The sequence below is a fragment of the Haemorhous mexicanus genome, chromosome 3 (assembly GCF_027477595.1).
Source record: "Haemorhous mexicanus isolate bHaeMex1 chromosome 3, bHaeMex1.pri, whole genome shotgun sequence".
Lineage (NCBI taxonomy): Eukaryota > Metazoa > Chordata > Aves > Passeriformes > Fringillidae > Haemorhous > Haemorhous mexicanus.
In genome coordinates this window covers 108,879,608-108,893,553 of record NC_082343.1, presented here as the reverse complement: position 1 = coordinate 108,893,553, position 13,946 = coordinate 108,879,608, and the positions used below count along the sequence as shown (strand labels likewise).

Sequence of the window (13,946 nt, the reverse complement as noted above, 5' to 3'; positions counted from 1 at the left end):
ATGCCCATAACAGACCCACAAACTTTATTGTCTCAATTTTTAAGCTTACAGTTCTATTTTCACACTTTCAAATGGCATGATTCAGTTTTGAGGAATTATGGTCTTTAGCTAAGAGGAAAAAAAGCAATCAAATTATTTAATTTCCAGAATTAGACTTTATATTATGCACACCATTTTAACAACTAATCTAAGTAATTCAGTTGTAGTTTCTGCATCTCACTACATAAAGGAAAAGATAAAAACTTTCCAGGTGTTTCTTCATCTAAACACAAGTTGTTTAGTCAAAACTACTGCTGTTCCCACCAGTGTCTATGTGTTTGTGGTGGAAAAAAGAGGTGGTATGTAAAGTCCAAAACACTTGACCCAATATGTTGGTTTTACTTGGATATTTGGTGGAGATGCAGAGGAATTTATATGTCCCTGAACTCCCCCGCTAGTTCAGTCTCCAGACACTTACTTGCCCTTACCCTGCAAAAGGTCCAGTTCTGAAAATTCTTGACCACATGAGTTTATAGAAATGATTGACTGAAGTTTGTCCTTAGATATCCTGCTACCACTTCTTAGAGTCAATGGTCCATGGAAGAGGAAGATAGAGTGCAGGTGGACCAGTGGTTTCCCTCATTATATATAGTTGCAGATCCCTCCCTTTCCCTCATTATAGGTAGTTGCAGATCACCTTTCCTCATGGCTCCTTACTTGTTCAGGAGTAATTTGGAGGCCTTGTTTATGAGCTGATCTTGGGACATACTTCAAGGTCACTCCATGGCAAGTGGAAAAGTGTTCATATGTAATGAGCTCAAATACTCAGTCACCTGTTGTGACCAGGGCAGTTCAGAGTTTGGACATGTAAAACTGTGAAATTTGGGAACTGCAAAGGCGTGCAGAAATTTGAAGATCCTGTTAGAAAGTCAGGCCTCTGGTATCTTTTTGAATCTTCCAGTCAGAAGAAGTCTATGATTCAGCAGACTTTTTAATGAAAGGCTAACTTTTATGAATTGGCAGCCTCAAGTCTGTTCATATAACTGCTACACTTTTTTTTCCGCATAAGAATTTCCCTTGCATACACAGCAGAAAAACAAACAAACACAATTCTCTGTTATTTCCCTGAAAACCAAAGTCCTCTTTCCTAGCAAGATTAACTTGTTGACTAATCTTAGAGCAAACACTTTATTTTAATCTATCATTGTTTTCTGCCTGTAGTTTTAGCAGAGGTTAGAAAAAGACATTCATTCAAGTGATGGCGCATTTGTTTTTCCGAAAGCACACCAGAAAATTAATGCTTTGCCAAAAAAAAAAAAGAAATACAGTATTTCTTTTAATGCACCTATAAATAAAGTCTTAAAATCATGTCTTGGCCCAGATGGGGTGTTTGTAGCATAAGGTACAAGTCGTATAATTTCTACTATCTGAAAACTGCTTATTTGAGCTCTCCTTCAGCCACGGCATGTATTCCACACCTGAGGTGAAGTCACTCTGGGCTCTTCTTTGATGTAGAGCCATTGGAGTGCTGACTGCCAGTGTGTTTGTGCAAGTCTGTTTGCTTATACAAAGAACCCATTTAAGCTTCTCCACCCAAGAAATTCATGTTGATTTTGGATAATCCCTGGGCGATTTTATTCTGTAAAATAAATAAATAAATCTTTCAGACTTGTGATGCAGCCCAACTCTTGCACATTTTGGACTATTAGAAGTGTAGCGTTTGTGTTGGGGAAACATGAAGTGACACAAGGCGTAGGCAATTTTATGTTTGTCCAGATGTCAAATAGGATGCCTATTTCAGTACAGGGTTATGTGACACTGGAGCTTCACCTGAGGAGTGTGGAGTTGGTCCATGATAAGAGTTTTGCATGGGGATAACCAGACCCCACACTGCATGCTCATTTCCCAGTGTGGCTTCTCTGTTAGAGGCTGGATGAGATCGATGTCCCAAGATACCTTGGGATGCTCGGAATGCCTGTGTGGGGCCAGGGGTGGGTCAGGCCTTGGTTTGTGGTGGGACAGAGCCCAGTCCGGGCTTGGCAGAGCTGTCAATCACACAGCAACGCCACTCTGATTGGCTGAGCTGTCAATCAGTCACACAGCAGGCAGTGCTAACCCAACTCTGTTGGTGCCTATGTGTGTGTCTTTCTATAGATCTTCTGTTTTTCTGTTGTTCTCTATTTCTTCTCCTTCTAATCCTACTTAGAATAGTGCCAAGGTGATTTGGTTTGGCAATAAACTACTATTTCAGAAGAAAAGGAAAGGTTGTATTAAACAGCTGAAACAGTTCTCTGCGGTCAACCTTGGCTGTCAGGACTCACTGGCAGTCTCAGAGATGTTCTCTGTGTGTGCAACACAGGCCAGTAGCCAAGGGAATCAGAGCATCCTTGCTCTGAGTGTGTGAGCAGGGCTGCGCTGGGGGTGATTTGGCCCACAGTAGAATGTGTGTCCATGATCATCATCAATCACAACTGACCCATCCATCCAATTAAAAATCGCTTCCGCAGCCTCAACTCTCCCTAGCTCCCTTAAGGAAACACTGGTGCACAGGCTTGAATTGAGTGTTCTCAAGTCTGGCCAAAAGCAGGGAGGAAAAAGCCATTGTTTTCACTTTATTCTGAATTCCCAGCCATGTCCTTCCTCAGGGTTCTTGCTCTGGCAACCCAGCTGGTTCTGAACAGACACATTTCTACTGAAGCCAATAGCTTTGGGTATGTTGGCCAGAATGTTTACACTGCTGTTTATTAGGTAAATAAACATTAAATTAGGTATGTAATGTCATAGCAAATTAACTGTATTTGTCTAACATTGTTAATCTAAATTTGGAAAGTATTGAGATGGGCCTAGACTGTCTCTGCTGTGCTATTTATTAATTTCATGGCAGCAGTCTTCAGCAGCTCTTTTAGCAGATGCTGAATTCATGTACGGAAAAGCCATAAACCTTGTGAGACTGAATAATACAAATAAAAATTTGTCTTGTTTCCTGCTAGGTTTCTGGGGTCTTATGAACCATGAAGAGTTCTCTGTAAGATTTATACACCTACTATGCCTCATTTTCCCTTGCTTTAACTGGAAAATAAGCTGGAAACACTTATTTTCAATAATTGTAATGAAATGTAAAACATTAAAAGACGTGTTGATAAACTACTGAGATGGCAGGGCCAGAGTGAAACAGTACAGAAATGATAGCAAATGATTACAAGGGACAGTTGACCCACTCAACCCAACACTATATATGTTACCAACACATATATATTACAATATGTGTTGTAATGCATATATACTCAATATAACTTACTCCTTCACTTGTTGCTCTATCCAATGGGCCATCATGTTTCTACTGTGCTGGCGTTTTTTGTGTTATATATACCTGTAATTAGACTTGGGATGTAGACAACCTATTCCTGCATGAGACTGAGCTGCTGTGTAATTTAATGTAGGATAGGCAGCTTTTGCTAAAAGTAGAAACTAAATTTAAAAACAGTGGTTTTGCCTTAGGCTTTTATTTAGGGTTTTGGAAAATAGAACAAACTCTTTGTTTTCCATTACATGCAGAAAGCCTAATAAACAAAATATCACTTCTCATCTAATTTTGCATTCCTTGGGTGTATTTTGGTAAACTCTTTTTTTGTTTTGAGTAAATTGCTCTAAATTATGCTGGGATATGATCATCGGTAGTTTTAGCAGAAATACTAGTTTAACTGAAGAACAAGTTTGTTGGGACTTTGATGGTAATTATTTTAACTCAGAAAATATCCATCTTGAGCAATTATTTTGCTTCTAAAGGATGTTTCATACAGATAATCAAAAAGGTGATGCAGTGCCAGCCCACTTGGGCTACCAGTTAGTTCTGTCACTATCAACCTCCCAATAACTTCACTACAGCAGTGTTAGTAATTTTTAGTATTTGAGATTACTGTCCAGTTGCCATGAAATTTACTGTGTATGAATTAAAGCACTGGCAGCCATAATTTTATAAATGCTGTTCACAATCATAGACAGTTAACTTATAGCTACCTCTTGCCTCGAGCAGGTGCAGAACAATCTGAAACAGAACTACAATCATTACTTTCTTGTACAGTAGTTTTTCAATGTATTTCAGGTTTTTTAATGTATTTATCTTTACAGTGTCTTTGCCTGATGGACCCTTTCTTCCACATCTATTTTTCACAGGGTAGACTGTAGCAGAGCTCATCAGAAGACACCAAGTGGGAAGTTACACACCTTACTGGGCCAGTTAGGGCTGTGTGTGCACTCTGTTAGCTGCTCCTGAGTTATTAGAGGTGGGTGGCTTTTGCCAGCAATGTAGGAGCCATCTGTAGGACCATGCTCAGTAACTTGCTGCTCCCCACTGTGTGTCCAAAGTATGCTGCCTGTAGGTTTAGCTTACTTCAGGCATGTCAGCCCATAAGGAGCATAAAAGATCAAAGGTTTAATGTGTAGTATGAAACTTAATCCTGAGATAATAGCACAGTTTTAAGAGATTAAGTGATGTTAGTACCACTCCATCTTGTCTAGATAAGCTAGGGGCATTCATTCCTTCATTCTTTTTGTCTCTTTTCTGTTACTCTTTTTAGTATTTCTTCTTACAGTCATGTCAGTAGAGTAGTCCAGCATAAACTGGAGTGGTGTATCCTTAACTTAGTGCTTAGTTTAGTGGGTAAAGCTCTTTTCTAGCCGATGAAAGAGCTGTGAATGCCCTTAGACTGGGGGACTTCAGATATACACGTCACCCTTGTAATAAGCAAGTTAAAGATGCCTGAATTGTTGTATATTTTTACAGACACCAGTTCAATTTGTCTTGTTGACTGGCCAGGAAGCAAGGAGCCAAGTCCTCATCATGAGGGATTACCCAAGCTCCTTTAGAAGGTCTCTGGCAAAGCAGGAATGAAACTGTACAGTAATCTAGAACCATGAAGCTCTTAACTTGATTTTCTTCTTTGCAGCTGAATTGACAATGATAAGAACCTGCATTAACAGGGATATTTTATATAGATGCAAGTGTTCTGTGTTGACACGTAGCATTTCCTATTTTTCCTTATTCCATGGGACATTTTTGTGCATCTTCAAGACAGGAGATTATGAATATCTGGAGGTTGCTACTGCATGATGACATATATGGTAGCTTGTCTTCTGTGGGGTGGGACTCATTCCTGGGCAGTATTGCTGTTGTAGGTCCTGATCTCTCAATGTAAAGTTGGATTGATTCAAGCTGATCCAATGCCCTGAGTTTGGTCTTGTTCTGAATTAAGGAGATGAAAGATGATGTGCTATGAAATCTCCATGTGTTTACATGTCTTGTGCTGGTTCCCAAGCTACACCTAAGGCTTTACATCCTGTGCATGTGATTTATCAGTCAGTATTTTCCATTGGTGGTAGCTGAAAATTAAATTTTTAGGTCTGGTGAGGGTTTTTTTTTTTTGTGTTTTGTTTAACTGGGTTTTCTAAAATAAATAAATAAATACATGTTTTTATTTCAGCATTCTGCAAAGAAGAGGGACAAAAAGAAAAAAAAAAAAAAAAAAAAAACAAAAAAAAAAAAAACGTGCCTGAAATTTTATTCACTGAACCAAAGGACTTCTTTTCTTTTATGTTTCAGACACAGATATTAAGGAGCTAGAGGATGTTTTTGGACTTAACGGACAAGTAGAGCATAAGCTGAACTTCCTCAAAAAGAATGTATCAAAAGATATAAAGCTGGTACTGATTGCTCATTCTATTGGTTGCTACATCACCCTGGAGATGATGAAACGAGCATCAGAACTTCAGGTACATGAACCTTCTTGAGTGGGAGTTGCTTTATTAGCAAAGCAGTGCACGTGCTCAGCCTATGGCTAATGCCATGTAGCTCCTGTGGAAACTCTATTCTGTTCTACACAAACAAACAAACAAACAAACAAAAAGGCTTGATCCTAGTAACATATAAAGCAGATTGATGTAATTCTGAGTCCGAACTTGGATCTTTATTGCCCTTGGAATATAAATAATTAATAATGGCGAGACGTATATTTATGACTTCCTTGTTCTCATCTTTAAATAATTTACAAGCAAATCACTAGACGTTTGGCAATTGCATTATGTGTTACACTAAAAATTAAGACTGGTTGTGATTTTTATAGTGGTCTCTTATCTTGAGGCGAACAGATTGCCGGTTAGACATGGGAAAGTGTATGGGAATGAATATTATTATAAATTTTGAGGAGTACTACTATGAAAAACATTGATTTTAAAATTTAATGCAAATATGACTGCAATTCAGTCTTGGTTTGTGTAACTCAATGAGAGTGAGAGCTGTAACTGCATGTTCTGTATTTCTGAACATTTTTCTTTGTCCCTGTGAACCAGGACCAAATCCTTGCCCTCTGTAAATAGCAAACTGTGCTCAGTATTAACTGTCTGTTAGTGGCTGATAAATGGAGAATAGGGAGTTTTTATTCTTAAACATTCACTCTTACTAAATCATTGCTTCTTCCTTTACTTTATAAAATCTTCAGTGGAAGGAAGTTCCATGTTAGTGGTGACATGAAGTCTGGGGTTAATATATGCATGTGGTTAATACATGTAATGCATGTGGTTAATATATGCATATCCACTGCTTCATAACCATTTCTACTGCACATCTAACTTTTTCTTTCTTTAAAGGTAAAAGGAACTAAAAATGTGAAACATGATGATAACCTGATATATTTCTACAGACATATTTCACTTTGTGATTATAAACAAGAATATTTTTAAACAAGAGAAATTGTACATATTTTTAGAAAGGAGCATTCTAGAAAATATGTGCATTAATTTGTTCAAATGTGCCAACTTTTTTGGGGTCAAAATCTTTAGTCTTTACTGCTCTAATGATTTTATCTGCTTTCAATTAAACTAAAAATTGTTTAGTAACATTTTTACACCTGGCTCACTGGATGCTGGCAGCTTTTTGTCAGTATTTTGAAACTTAGGGATCTTTGGGACCCTCTTAGACCTCATGGTGCACTGTGTGCATAAAGTTAATATATGGCAAGCTACATTTAAGATGCATTCAACAATAGAAAATATTTGTGTAAGCCGGAGTATTGTGCAATCTTTGTCCCTTTGCCAAAAATAAGTTAACTCTTAGGTTTTATAACATATGAAGTGTGATAATAAGAAACTTGTGTTTCCATCTCTCCCTTTATTTTTACTGGAATATTTGATTCCCACAAGATTTTGAGCACATGTGTATTTTAGTAGCTAGATCATTTGATTTTATATTTGTGTAGTTCTTGGTGATATTTTTTCATTATATGAATTTTGGGTTTGGTCTTTAAATTCTCTGCTTTGCAAAGTGCCTTTCATTATTTACAATTTATTATTCTGAGCTAGAAGTAAATTTGTTGTATTTTTTATTCAAATAATCCAGTAAATATTTATATTTGGAATGTATGTGTAACAGATTTGATTTTTAGAGTCACAGAGTAATACAATACAATTTTAAGGTCATTGAGTCCAGTTTTTAATGCAGCACTGCTGTGTTCAGCACTAAACCATGTCCCCACAGTGTCACATCCACATGTTTCTTGAACATATCCAGGATGGTGATTCAACCACTTCCCTGTGCAGTCTGTTCCAGTGCCTGGCCCTGCTTCACTGAAGAAATTTTTGGTTTACAGTTTAAAGCTCTTCTGTAGTCCATCCACATACAGACTAGATTGTCCCTCCCTAAGCATGCATGAAAAGGAGAAAGTACATCCCCTTCTCTCTCCTCCTTGGTTCCTCTTCAGCTGTCAGTTTTCACAGAATCACAGAATTGTCAAGGTTGGAAGAGACTTTCAAGATCATCAAGTCCAGTCAAGATCATCAGCCCAGGACCACCATATTCATCCCTAACCCGTATCCCCAGGTGCCTTCTCCAGTATGCCTTTTCAGCACTTCCATAGTGCCTCAACTACCTCCCAGAGCAACTTATTTCAATGCCTAACCACTCATTCAGTGCAAAAAAGATTTTTAATATCTAATCTGAATCTCCCTTGGTTCAATTTAAGGCCATTTACTCATATGTTTTCACTTGAGACAGGGTGAAAGAAACTGACCCCCACATCACTGTAGCATCCTTTCACTTGTAGAGGTCTCCCCTGAGCCTCCTCTTCTTCAGACTAAAAAAACCCAGCTCCCTCAGCCACTTTCCATAAGACTTATCATCTAGACCCTCTACCAGCTTTATTGCCCTTCTCTGAACCTGAATGCTGCTGCTATCTAGGGCCCCTGTGCTCTGCAACTAAATGGGGTACTGCATTTTTTCCTTAAACTTGTGTGAAATAATGCTTTCCTCTTTAATTAAAAGAAATGAAATAGGAATTGCCAATTTTTTCCGGCATGAATTCAGTTTTGAAGCCCATCCCCATTTTCCCATTGACTCTCAAGGAGGCTTCCATTGAGGTTCCTTCAGGAGATCCATTAACACAAACTTAGTCTTAGGTTGATGCCTTTAACCAAGTCTGATTAGTAGAGAAGGGCACACAGGTTATATCCATACTTGTAACTACGTGGGGCTATGGCACAGATTTTAGCACTGGGACAGTGATGCTTTAAACTTGTCTTTAAGTGACTTTCTGGCCCAAAGGAAGGAGACACTCCCAGCAGCTCTCTTGCATGGCTCTGGGCTTGGCTGAGGTCCAGGACCATTCCCAGTAGTTAGTTTGGATGCTGACATCCTGTTTGGAGGCAGGAGGAGACTCATCCGTGTGAGCACATATCATCCCATGCCCTCCTGTTTGTTCAGTGAAAGGCTGCAGAATAATTCCTGGCTGCTCTGTTTTCTGGCTCATGAGTAACCACAAACACTTTCCAGTTGTCATGGTGGGCTTCAAGTCTCAACAACATTCACCTCTCCGTGGGAAGTAGAGCATCCAGATTTTGCCAGACTGCTAAAAAATTTTGGCACTTGGAAGGAAAAAACTCAGCCTCACTTTGTGAAGATGGAAAACAGCAGTAATGTACAGCTTCCCTGATACTTGGTCTTAACCTCATAATCTTCTTCGCTCTTTATTCAGACAACAGAACTGAAAAATGAGGCTCTGTGACAAAATTATTTTCGCAGTTGTTGGAACATGCATCTGACCCATAAATATGCTACATCCTCCAGGCATTCTATTCTAAAATGGAAATCCTTACTTGGAGGATTTCCTTGGACTTTACTGGCAACACTGTTGAGTGTTTCCTAAAACACTCCATTTGATCATTAATTTAATCAAAGATTGACAAGTTTCCTTGCTAGTGAAATTCAGTCTCTTATAGCATTAGTCTTTCATTTGCAGTGATGCTTTTGAAATGCTAACACCTTTGTGGTAGTAAATTAACTCTTGTTGGTGAGTACGATTTAAGTCTTGCTCTTCCTGTAAAACTCATTGAAGAGGATGAATTTAAAACCTCTGAGTAGTATCAGTGGAAGCAAATTAAATTTCTCTAATATGTAAATCAAACCCATGCATTGGTACTGTGTCTTGGTGGTGTGAAGAAATATTGAGTATTGCTGGAATTTGTTGATTTCATAAATGATAGCTAAGACCACAGAACTTGGAATAGCTGTGCATAAAACACATTCCTGACTTGGAAACCCTGACGCATCATTTCTGTGCACATACTGATTATTTAGTTTCACTTGTTGAACACTTGATTGTGAGTAAAAAAGGAAAGGAAGCACTTTCATAATGTTAGGAAAGAGAAAACAGCCATGTTTTTAAATATGAGTACTTCTACAAGGAAAAAAGGTTCTTTGCTCTGGAACTACTGGAAATCTACAGGATCTGTGAGATTGAAAGAGGGGGATTTTTTTAACAGTGCAGGAACTACTAAGCATGTCTGACCTTTGAGATAATAGGGAATATTTTCAGCAGGATTAAAGGAAGGGGGGAAGAATATATGAAAGCAGTGATAGTCATTCAGTTTCTGTTTTGCTGAGATTAGAACCTAAATACGTAATCCAATACTCACTATGTCACCATTACAGAAAACATCTGAAAGGATAGCAATGTAGCAGGTTGTGACTAGAAGTTCTTGTGTTTTATGGAAAGAGAGAAAATATGAAAATATAACCACTCATGAGAGAAAAAGGAATATAAATTTTTATTCCATATTTGAAAGTTTCATTTGATATAATAGCATCTGATTCCAGTTTTGATTACCTGAATTAGATGTCATGGTACTTTAAACAAAGTCAGTTTTATATAGCTCTTGTCTTGGTGAATTGACTTCTGATGGTCTCACTGTCTATTATAAAATATGCTTAGCAAGGCATATTTACCTTGAATGCTCCCTTTCAACAGTAAGCTTATCTCAGATATTTTGAAAAGTACAGTGAGACTGCATAAAATAGAGAAATATTATAGAAATATCTATTGAGAGAGGGAGTAATAATTATAGGAATTTTTTGTTGGTTGCAGGCCTAAATGAAAAAGTGAAAAAAATCAGCATAAAAATAAAATGGGTAAAAGACTTTCAGTAACACAAACTCAGTGACAATATTTGTAAAATTATTATACAGGGAAAAAGCAGATGGCTATGCTTAGCAGACTTCACAAGGGAATTGGTGTACATTTCAGATAAATGTGTATCTTATGAAGAGAGCTATGAACTTCTAGGCTGTGATATAAAACTAAACTGAGTCTGGTGTTGTTTTCTTCTTCAGTCCATCCATCCATATAAATGAAATACATATTAAAAGAACAAGCAAATGGCATTGGGCTCGTATACACCCACCTTCATCCCTCTTTACATATTAAGGAAGCAAGAAAAGACTTACTCTGACTCAATTTTGCACAGATTTAAACATCAATCTAAGTTCAGTTGCCTTCAGTGAGATGAGTGTGTTAATTTAACTTTATGGATGTTTTAAGTGGGTCTCTGAGTTTGATTATTTTTATGAGACACAGAGAGAGAGATTTGGCAGTTCTATCAGTTCTTGGTGTATCAAGTCTTTGGAAGCATATACAAGGAAGCCCAGGCAGTCTGAGACAGCCATCAAAATAAAATTTGCTTTAGTTGACAGTTTACACATTACAGAGTCTGTAAAATTTACCTTGGAACCCTGGATGGTGCTTCAGACAGTATCAGTAATTCTGGTGGAGCAGGCAGTAAAGCAGCAATGGGAACGTGCGGCAAATGCAAACTCGCAGCTCGCTCACCTGGAAAGAGAGAAGTAGTGCAGATGATTTATTAAATATAACCAAATAAAATAAATAAGATACTGTATCTTTGAAGCATCAAAGAAGTTGCTGCAAAGATTTGTAGAAAATATTTTTTTTCCTAACAAAGAAAATATGAAAAAATCTTCACATGAAAAGCTAAGGCAAATATAAAATATGCTCGCTGTTCGAGTGGGAGGCTGCACAGTAAAGAATTGGGTTCATGGCAAACAAAGGTTTTTAAGGGAAATAGTAACTTTTGACTGATACACTCATAAAAAGCTTGGATTTAAAATTTCAACAAACCTTGAAAACACCATCGGTAAAAGGCTGATAACTGTGGAATGAGGTTGAAAGTGTCAGCTCACCCAAGAGACTGCTAGCAACCATTATTTTCACTGGCTGATGACAGACCCTAACCCTGAGGGATGCAGTTATATTCTCTTCTACCTTTTCCCTTCAAAAAAAAGCTTTAAAAGTGTAAATGGTAAGAAAATGCAGCAGTCAACAGGCAGACTGCTCTTTTGTATAACCCTCAATGGACACAGCCTTTGTCAGTAGGAGCAGGCACTGTCCCTTGCCATGTGCTGTGTAGGTCTGCTAGAAATTACTTCACAGGCAAACAACCCCACCTTGTAATACAGCGAACAAAAGAATGTGAAGTGTCTCAAGGATGGAAAAAATAAATTTAAAAAACTTAAAATGAAATGAGATAAACCCTGTTGAAGGTGATACAACTCTTAAGATGTGATGTGCCTGAGGAAGGTTTAAATTTTGACCAGTTTGCCATGTGTATCCCTAGTGTACCTTGTGTGGTTCTTGAAGTGGCTGGAGCAGGACGGTATCACATGCTCAATCCTAGATCTTTATGAGGAATAATGGATTACATATACTTCAGTACTCTCCTGAGACAAGAAAATTTGCCTTCCAGAAGTGTTGAAGATGAGATGAGATTGGGAAATTGTAGAGTGACAATTTTTGCAATTAAAAGAGAGGTTTGACAAAATCAGCAACACTGGATCGGTCAGCTTGTAATTACCAAGCAGATGAATGATAGCTTCTGCTTTTAATGCTGATCACATTTTAGGAGTGAAATTCTGAGTTGATAGCAGCATTGCCCTAAGATTTCCTTAGGATTTGGATCATAAGCCTGTGATCAGAAGGCCTGAGAAAAACCTTAATTCCCAAAATTTTCTGTGAAAAATTATGTTTTGTTAATAATGTTCACTGAAACGTCAACTTCTCTCAACTTGTTTGATATACTGTTTTACTGCTCAGTTGAATATAGAAACAATATGAAATGAAAGATTTTGATATGTGATGATTTAAAGAAGTAAAACCTGAAAACAATAATTTTGATTTCAAGAGACTTGATTTTTTTTCATAACGTGTTCATTTCACTGCTAACGAAACATCTGATTTCAAGTGTATGTTGTCAAAATTCTAATACACCTATAAAAATTATTTTTTCTAGGAAGTTAAAAGGCATTAAAGTAGCCAAATGTATAAACAGAAAAGAAAGAAAAATAAACTGAAAAGTGGAATCTGTGATCATTCATCAGGAATCCAAAGGAAAACATAAGAATGAGGCGGAAATGAAGGACTAAAAATAAAAAGATGGTTAAAATGGTAAATGGCAGAATAACAGGATTTACTAAGTACTTTGAATTTTTACAGATTTATTAATAAAATCTTGTTATTTTGAATCTCCAGAAATTTAGATTCATGTTGTAATAACTAATTGAAATTATTGTATAAAAATGAGGGAATTGAAAGCAAGAAGTGAGTTTCAAAAACAATTAGGATTTCTGTTTTAAGAAGAGCTCAACTCAATACCCTTCTACAAGCCAGATTTCCAAAGAACATTTTATGCTGAGAGGTGAGATCTTTTGCAATTCTGCAGATGTGTGCACATAGCTCTTGAAAATCAGAGAGTCATCTCTTTGGAGAATTGGACCAAATGATTGGAATTCAGTATATGTTGGGCATAGCTTGAAATTTTTTAATGTATTTATATGGCAGTTAATGTCCTTTTACAGAAGACAACAGATCCAAAAATATAACAGTTCTCATGCTGTTTTAATAGTAAGTGAAGGAGAACATAGCCAGTTAGGGCATAGAAGAGTTGTTCATGAAAGGAGCAGGTGAAGGGATGTTGTGGAGTATTCGAACATAGACTTTGCAAACATAGTTAACACTTTGAGCTCAGCTTTAGCTCTAGTTACAATATCTGTTCTTAGGAGCTCTATATTAAAATGGAATTTCACTGCCAATTTAGAGCCCTCAGCAAAGAAGTTGAGCTACTTTCTTCTTAGGAATCCCCATCTGTACTCTTATGACTTAGGCTGTCTTCAAAATTAAAAGTAATAGAAGTCCACTTCATTTTCTATTTGTTTCAATGTGTAAGTGTTTGAAATACTTAATTTCTGGTGTTTGGATGCAAATCTACTTATCTATGACATTTTGTGAAAAAATCTCATTGGAGTTTGCTCTTTTATATGGAATTGAGTGTTAAGTATACATTTTAGCAGAGGTCCAGGAAGGACAATATATTTAATTAACTTATTACCTTTGAAGTCCTGTAAGAAAGTTGAATTGATGTTAATGAAAATATGCTTTTAATAACTTTGTTACAACATTTTTAGTCACTGGAAAATTTTAAGAACATTCCGCTCCATTTCAAATTCCAAAACAAAGCATAGTTTTGTATAAGGAACAGAATTCACTGAGTCCTAATTGTTCTTGAAACCACTGAATTTCTGCTCCTCTATTTTAAAACAGTAGTATGACTACTGCAAGTGTATCTTACTGAAATGG

The 13,946-nt window shown here is 37.1% G+C and overlaps 1 protein-coding gene across 2 annotated transcripts in view; it reads left to right on the top strand.

The window, feature by feature from the left end:
• LDAH (lipid droplet associated hydrolase) overlaps positions 1 to 13,946 on the top strand; it is a 112,065-nt gene that overhangs the window by 42,147 nt on the left and 55,972 nt on the right. For both annotated transcript variants that reach the window (XM_059842952.1, XM_059842953.1), the window contains one exon: positions 5,579 to 5,748. In XM_059842952.1, the coding sequence (XP_059698935.1) occupies positions 5,579 to 5,748 (170 nt within the window). The remainder of the gene's footprint in view (positions 1 to 5,578; positions 5,749 to 13,946) is intronic.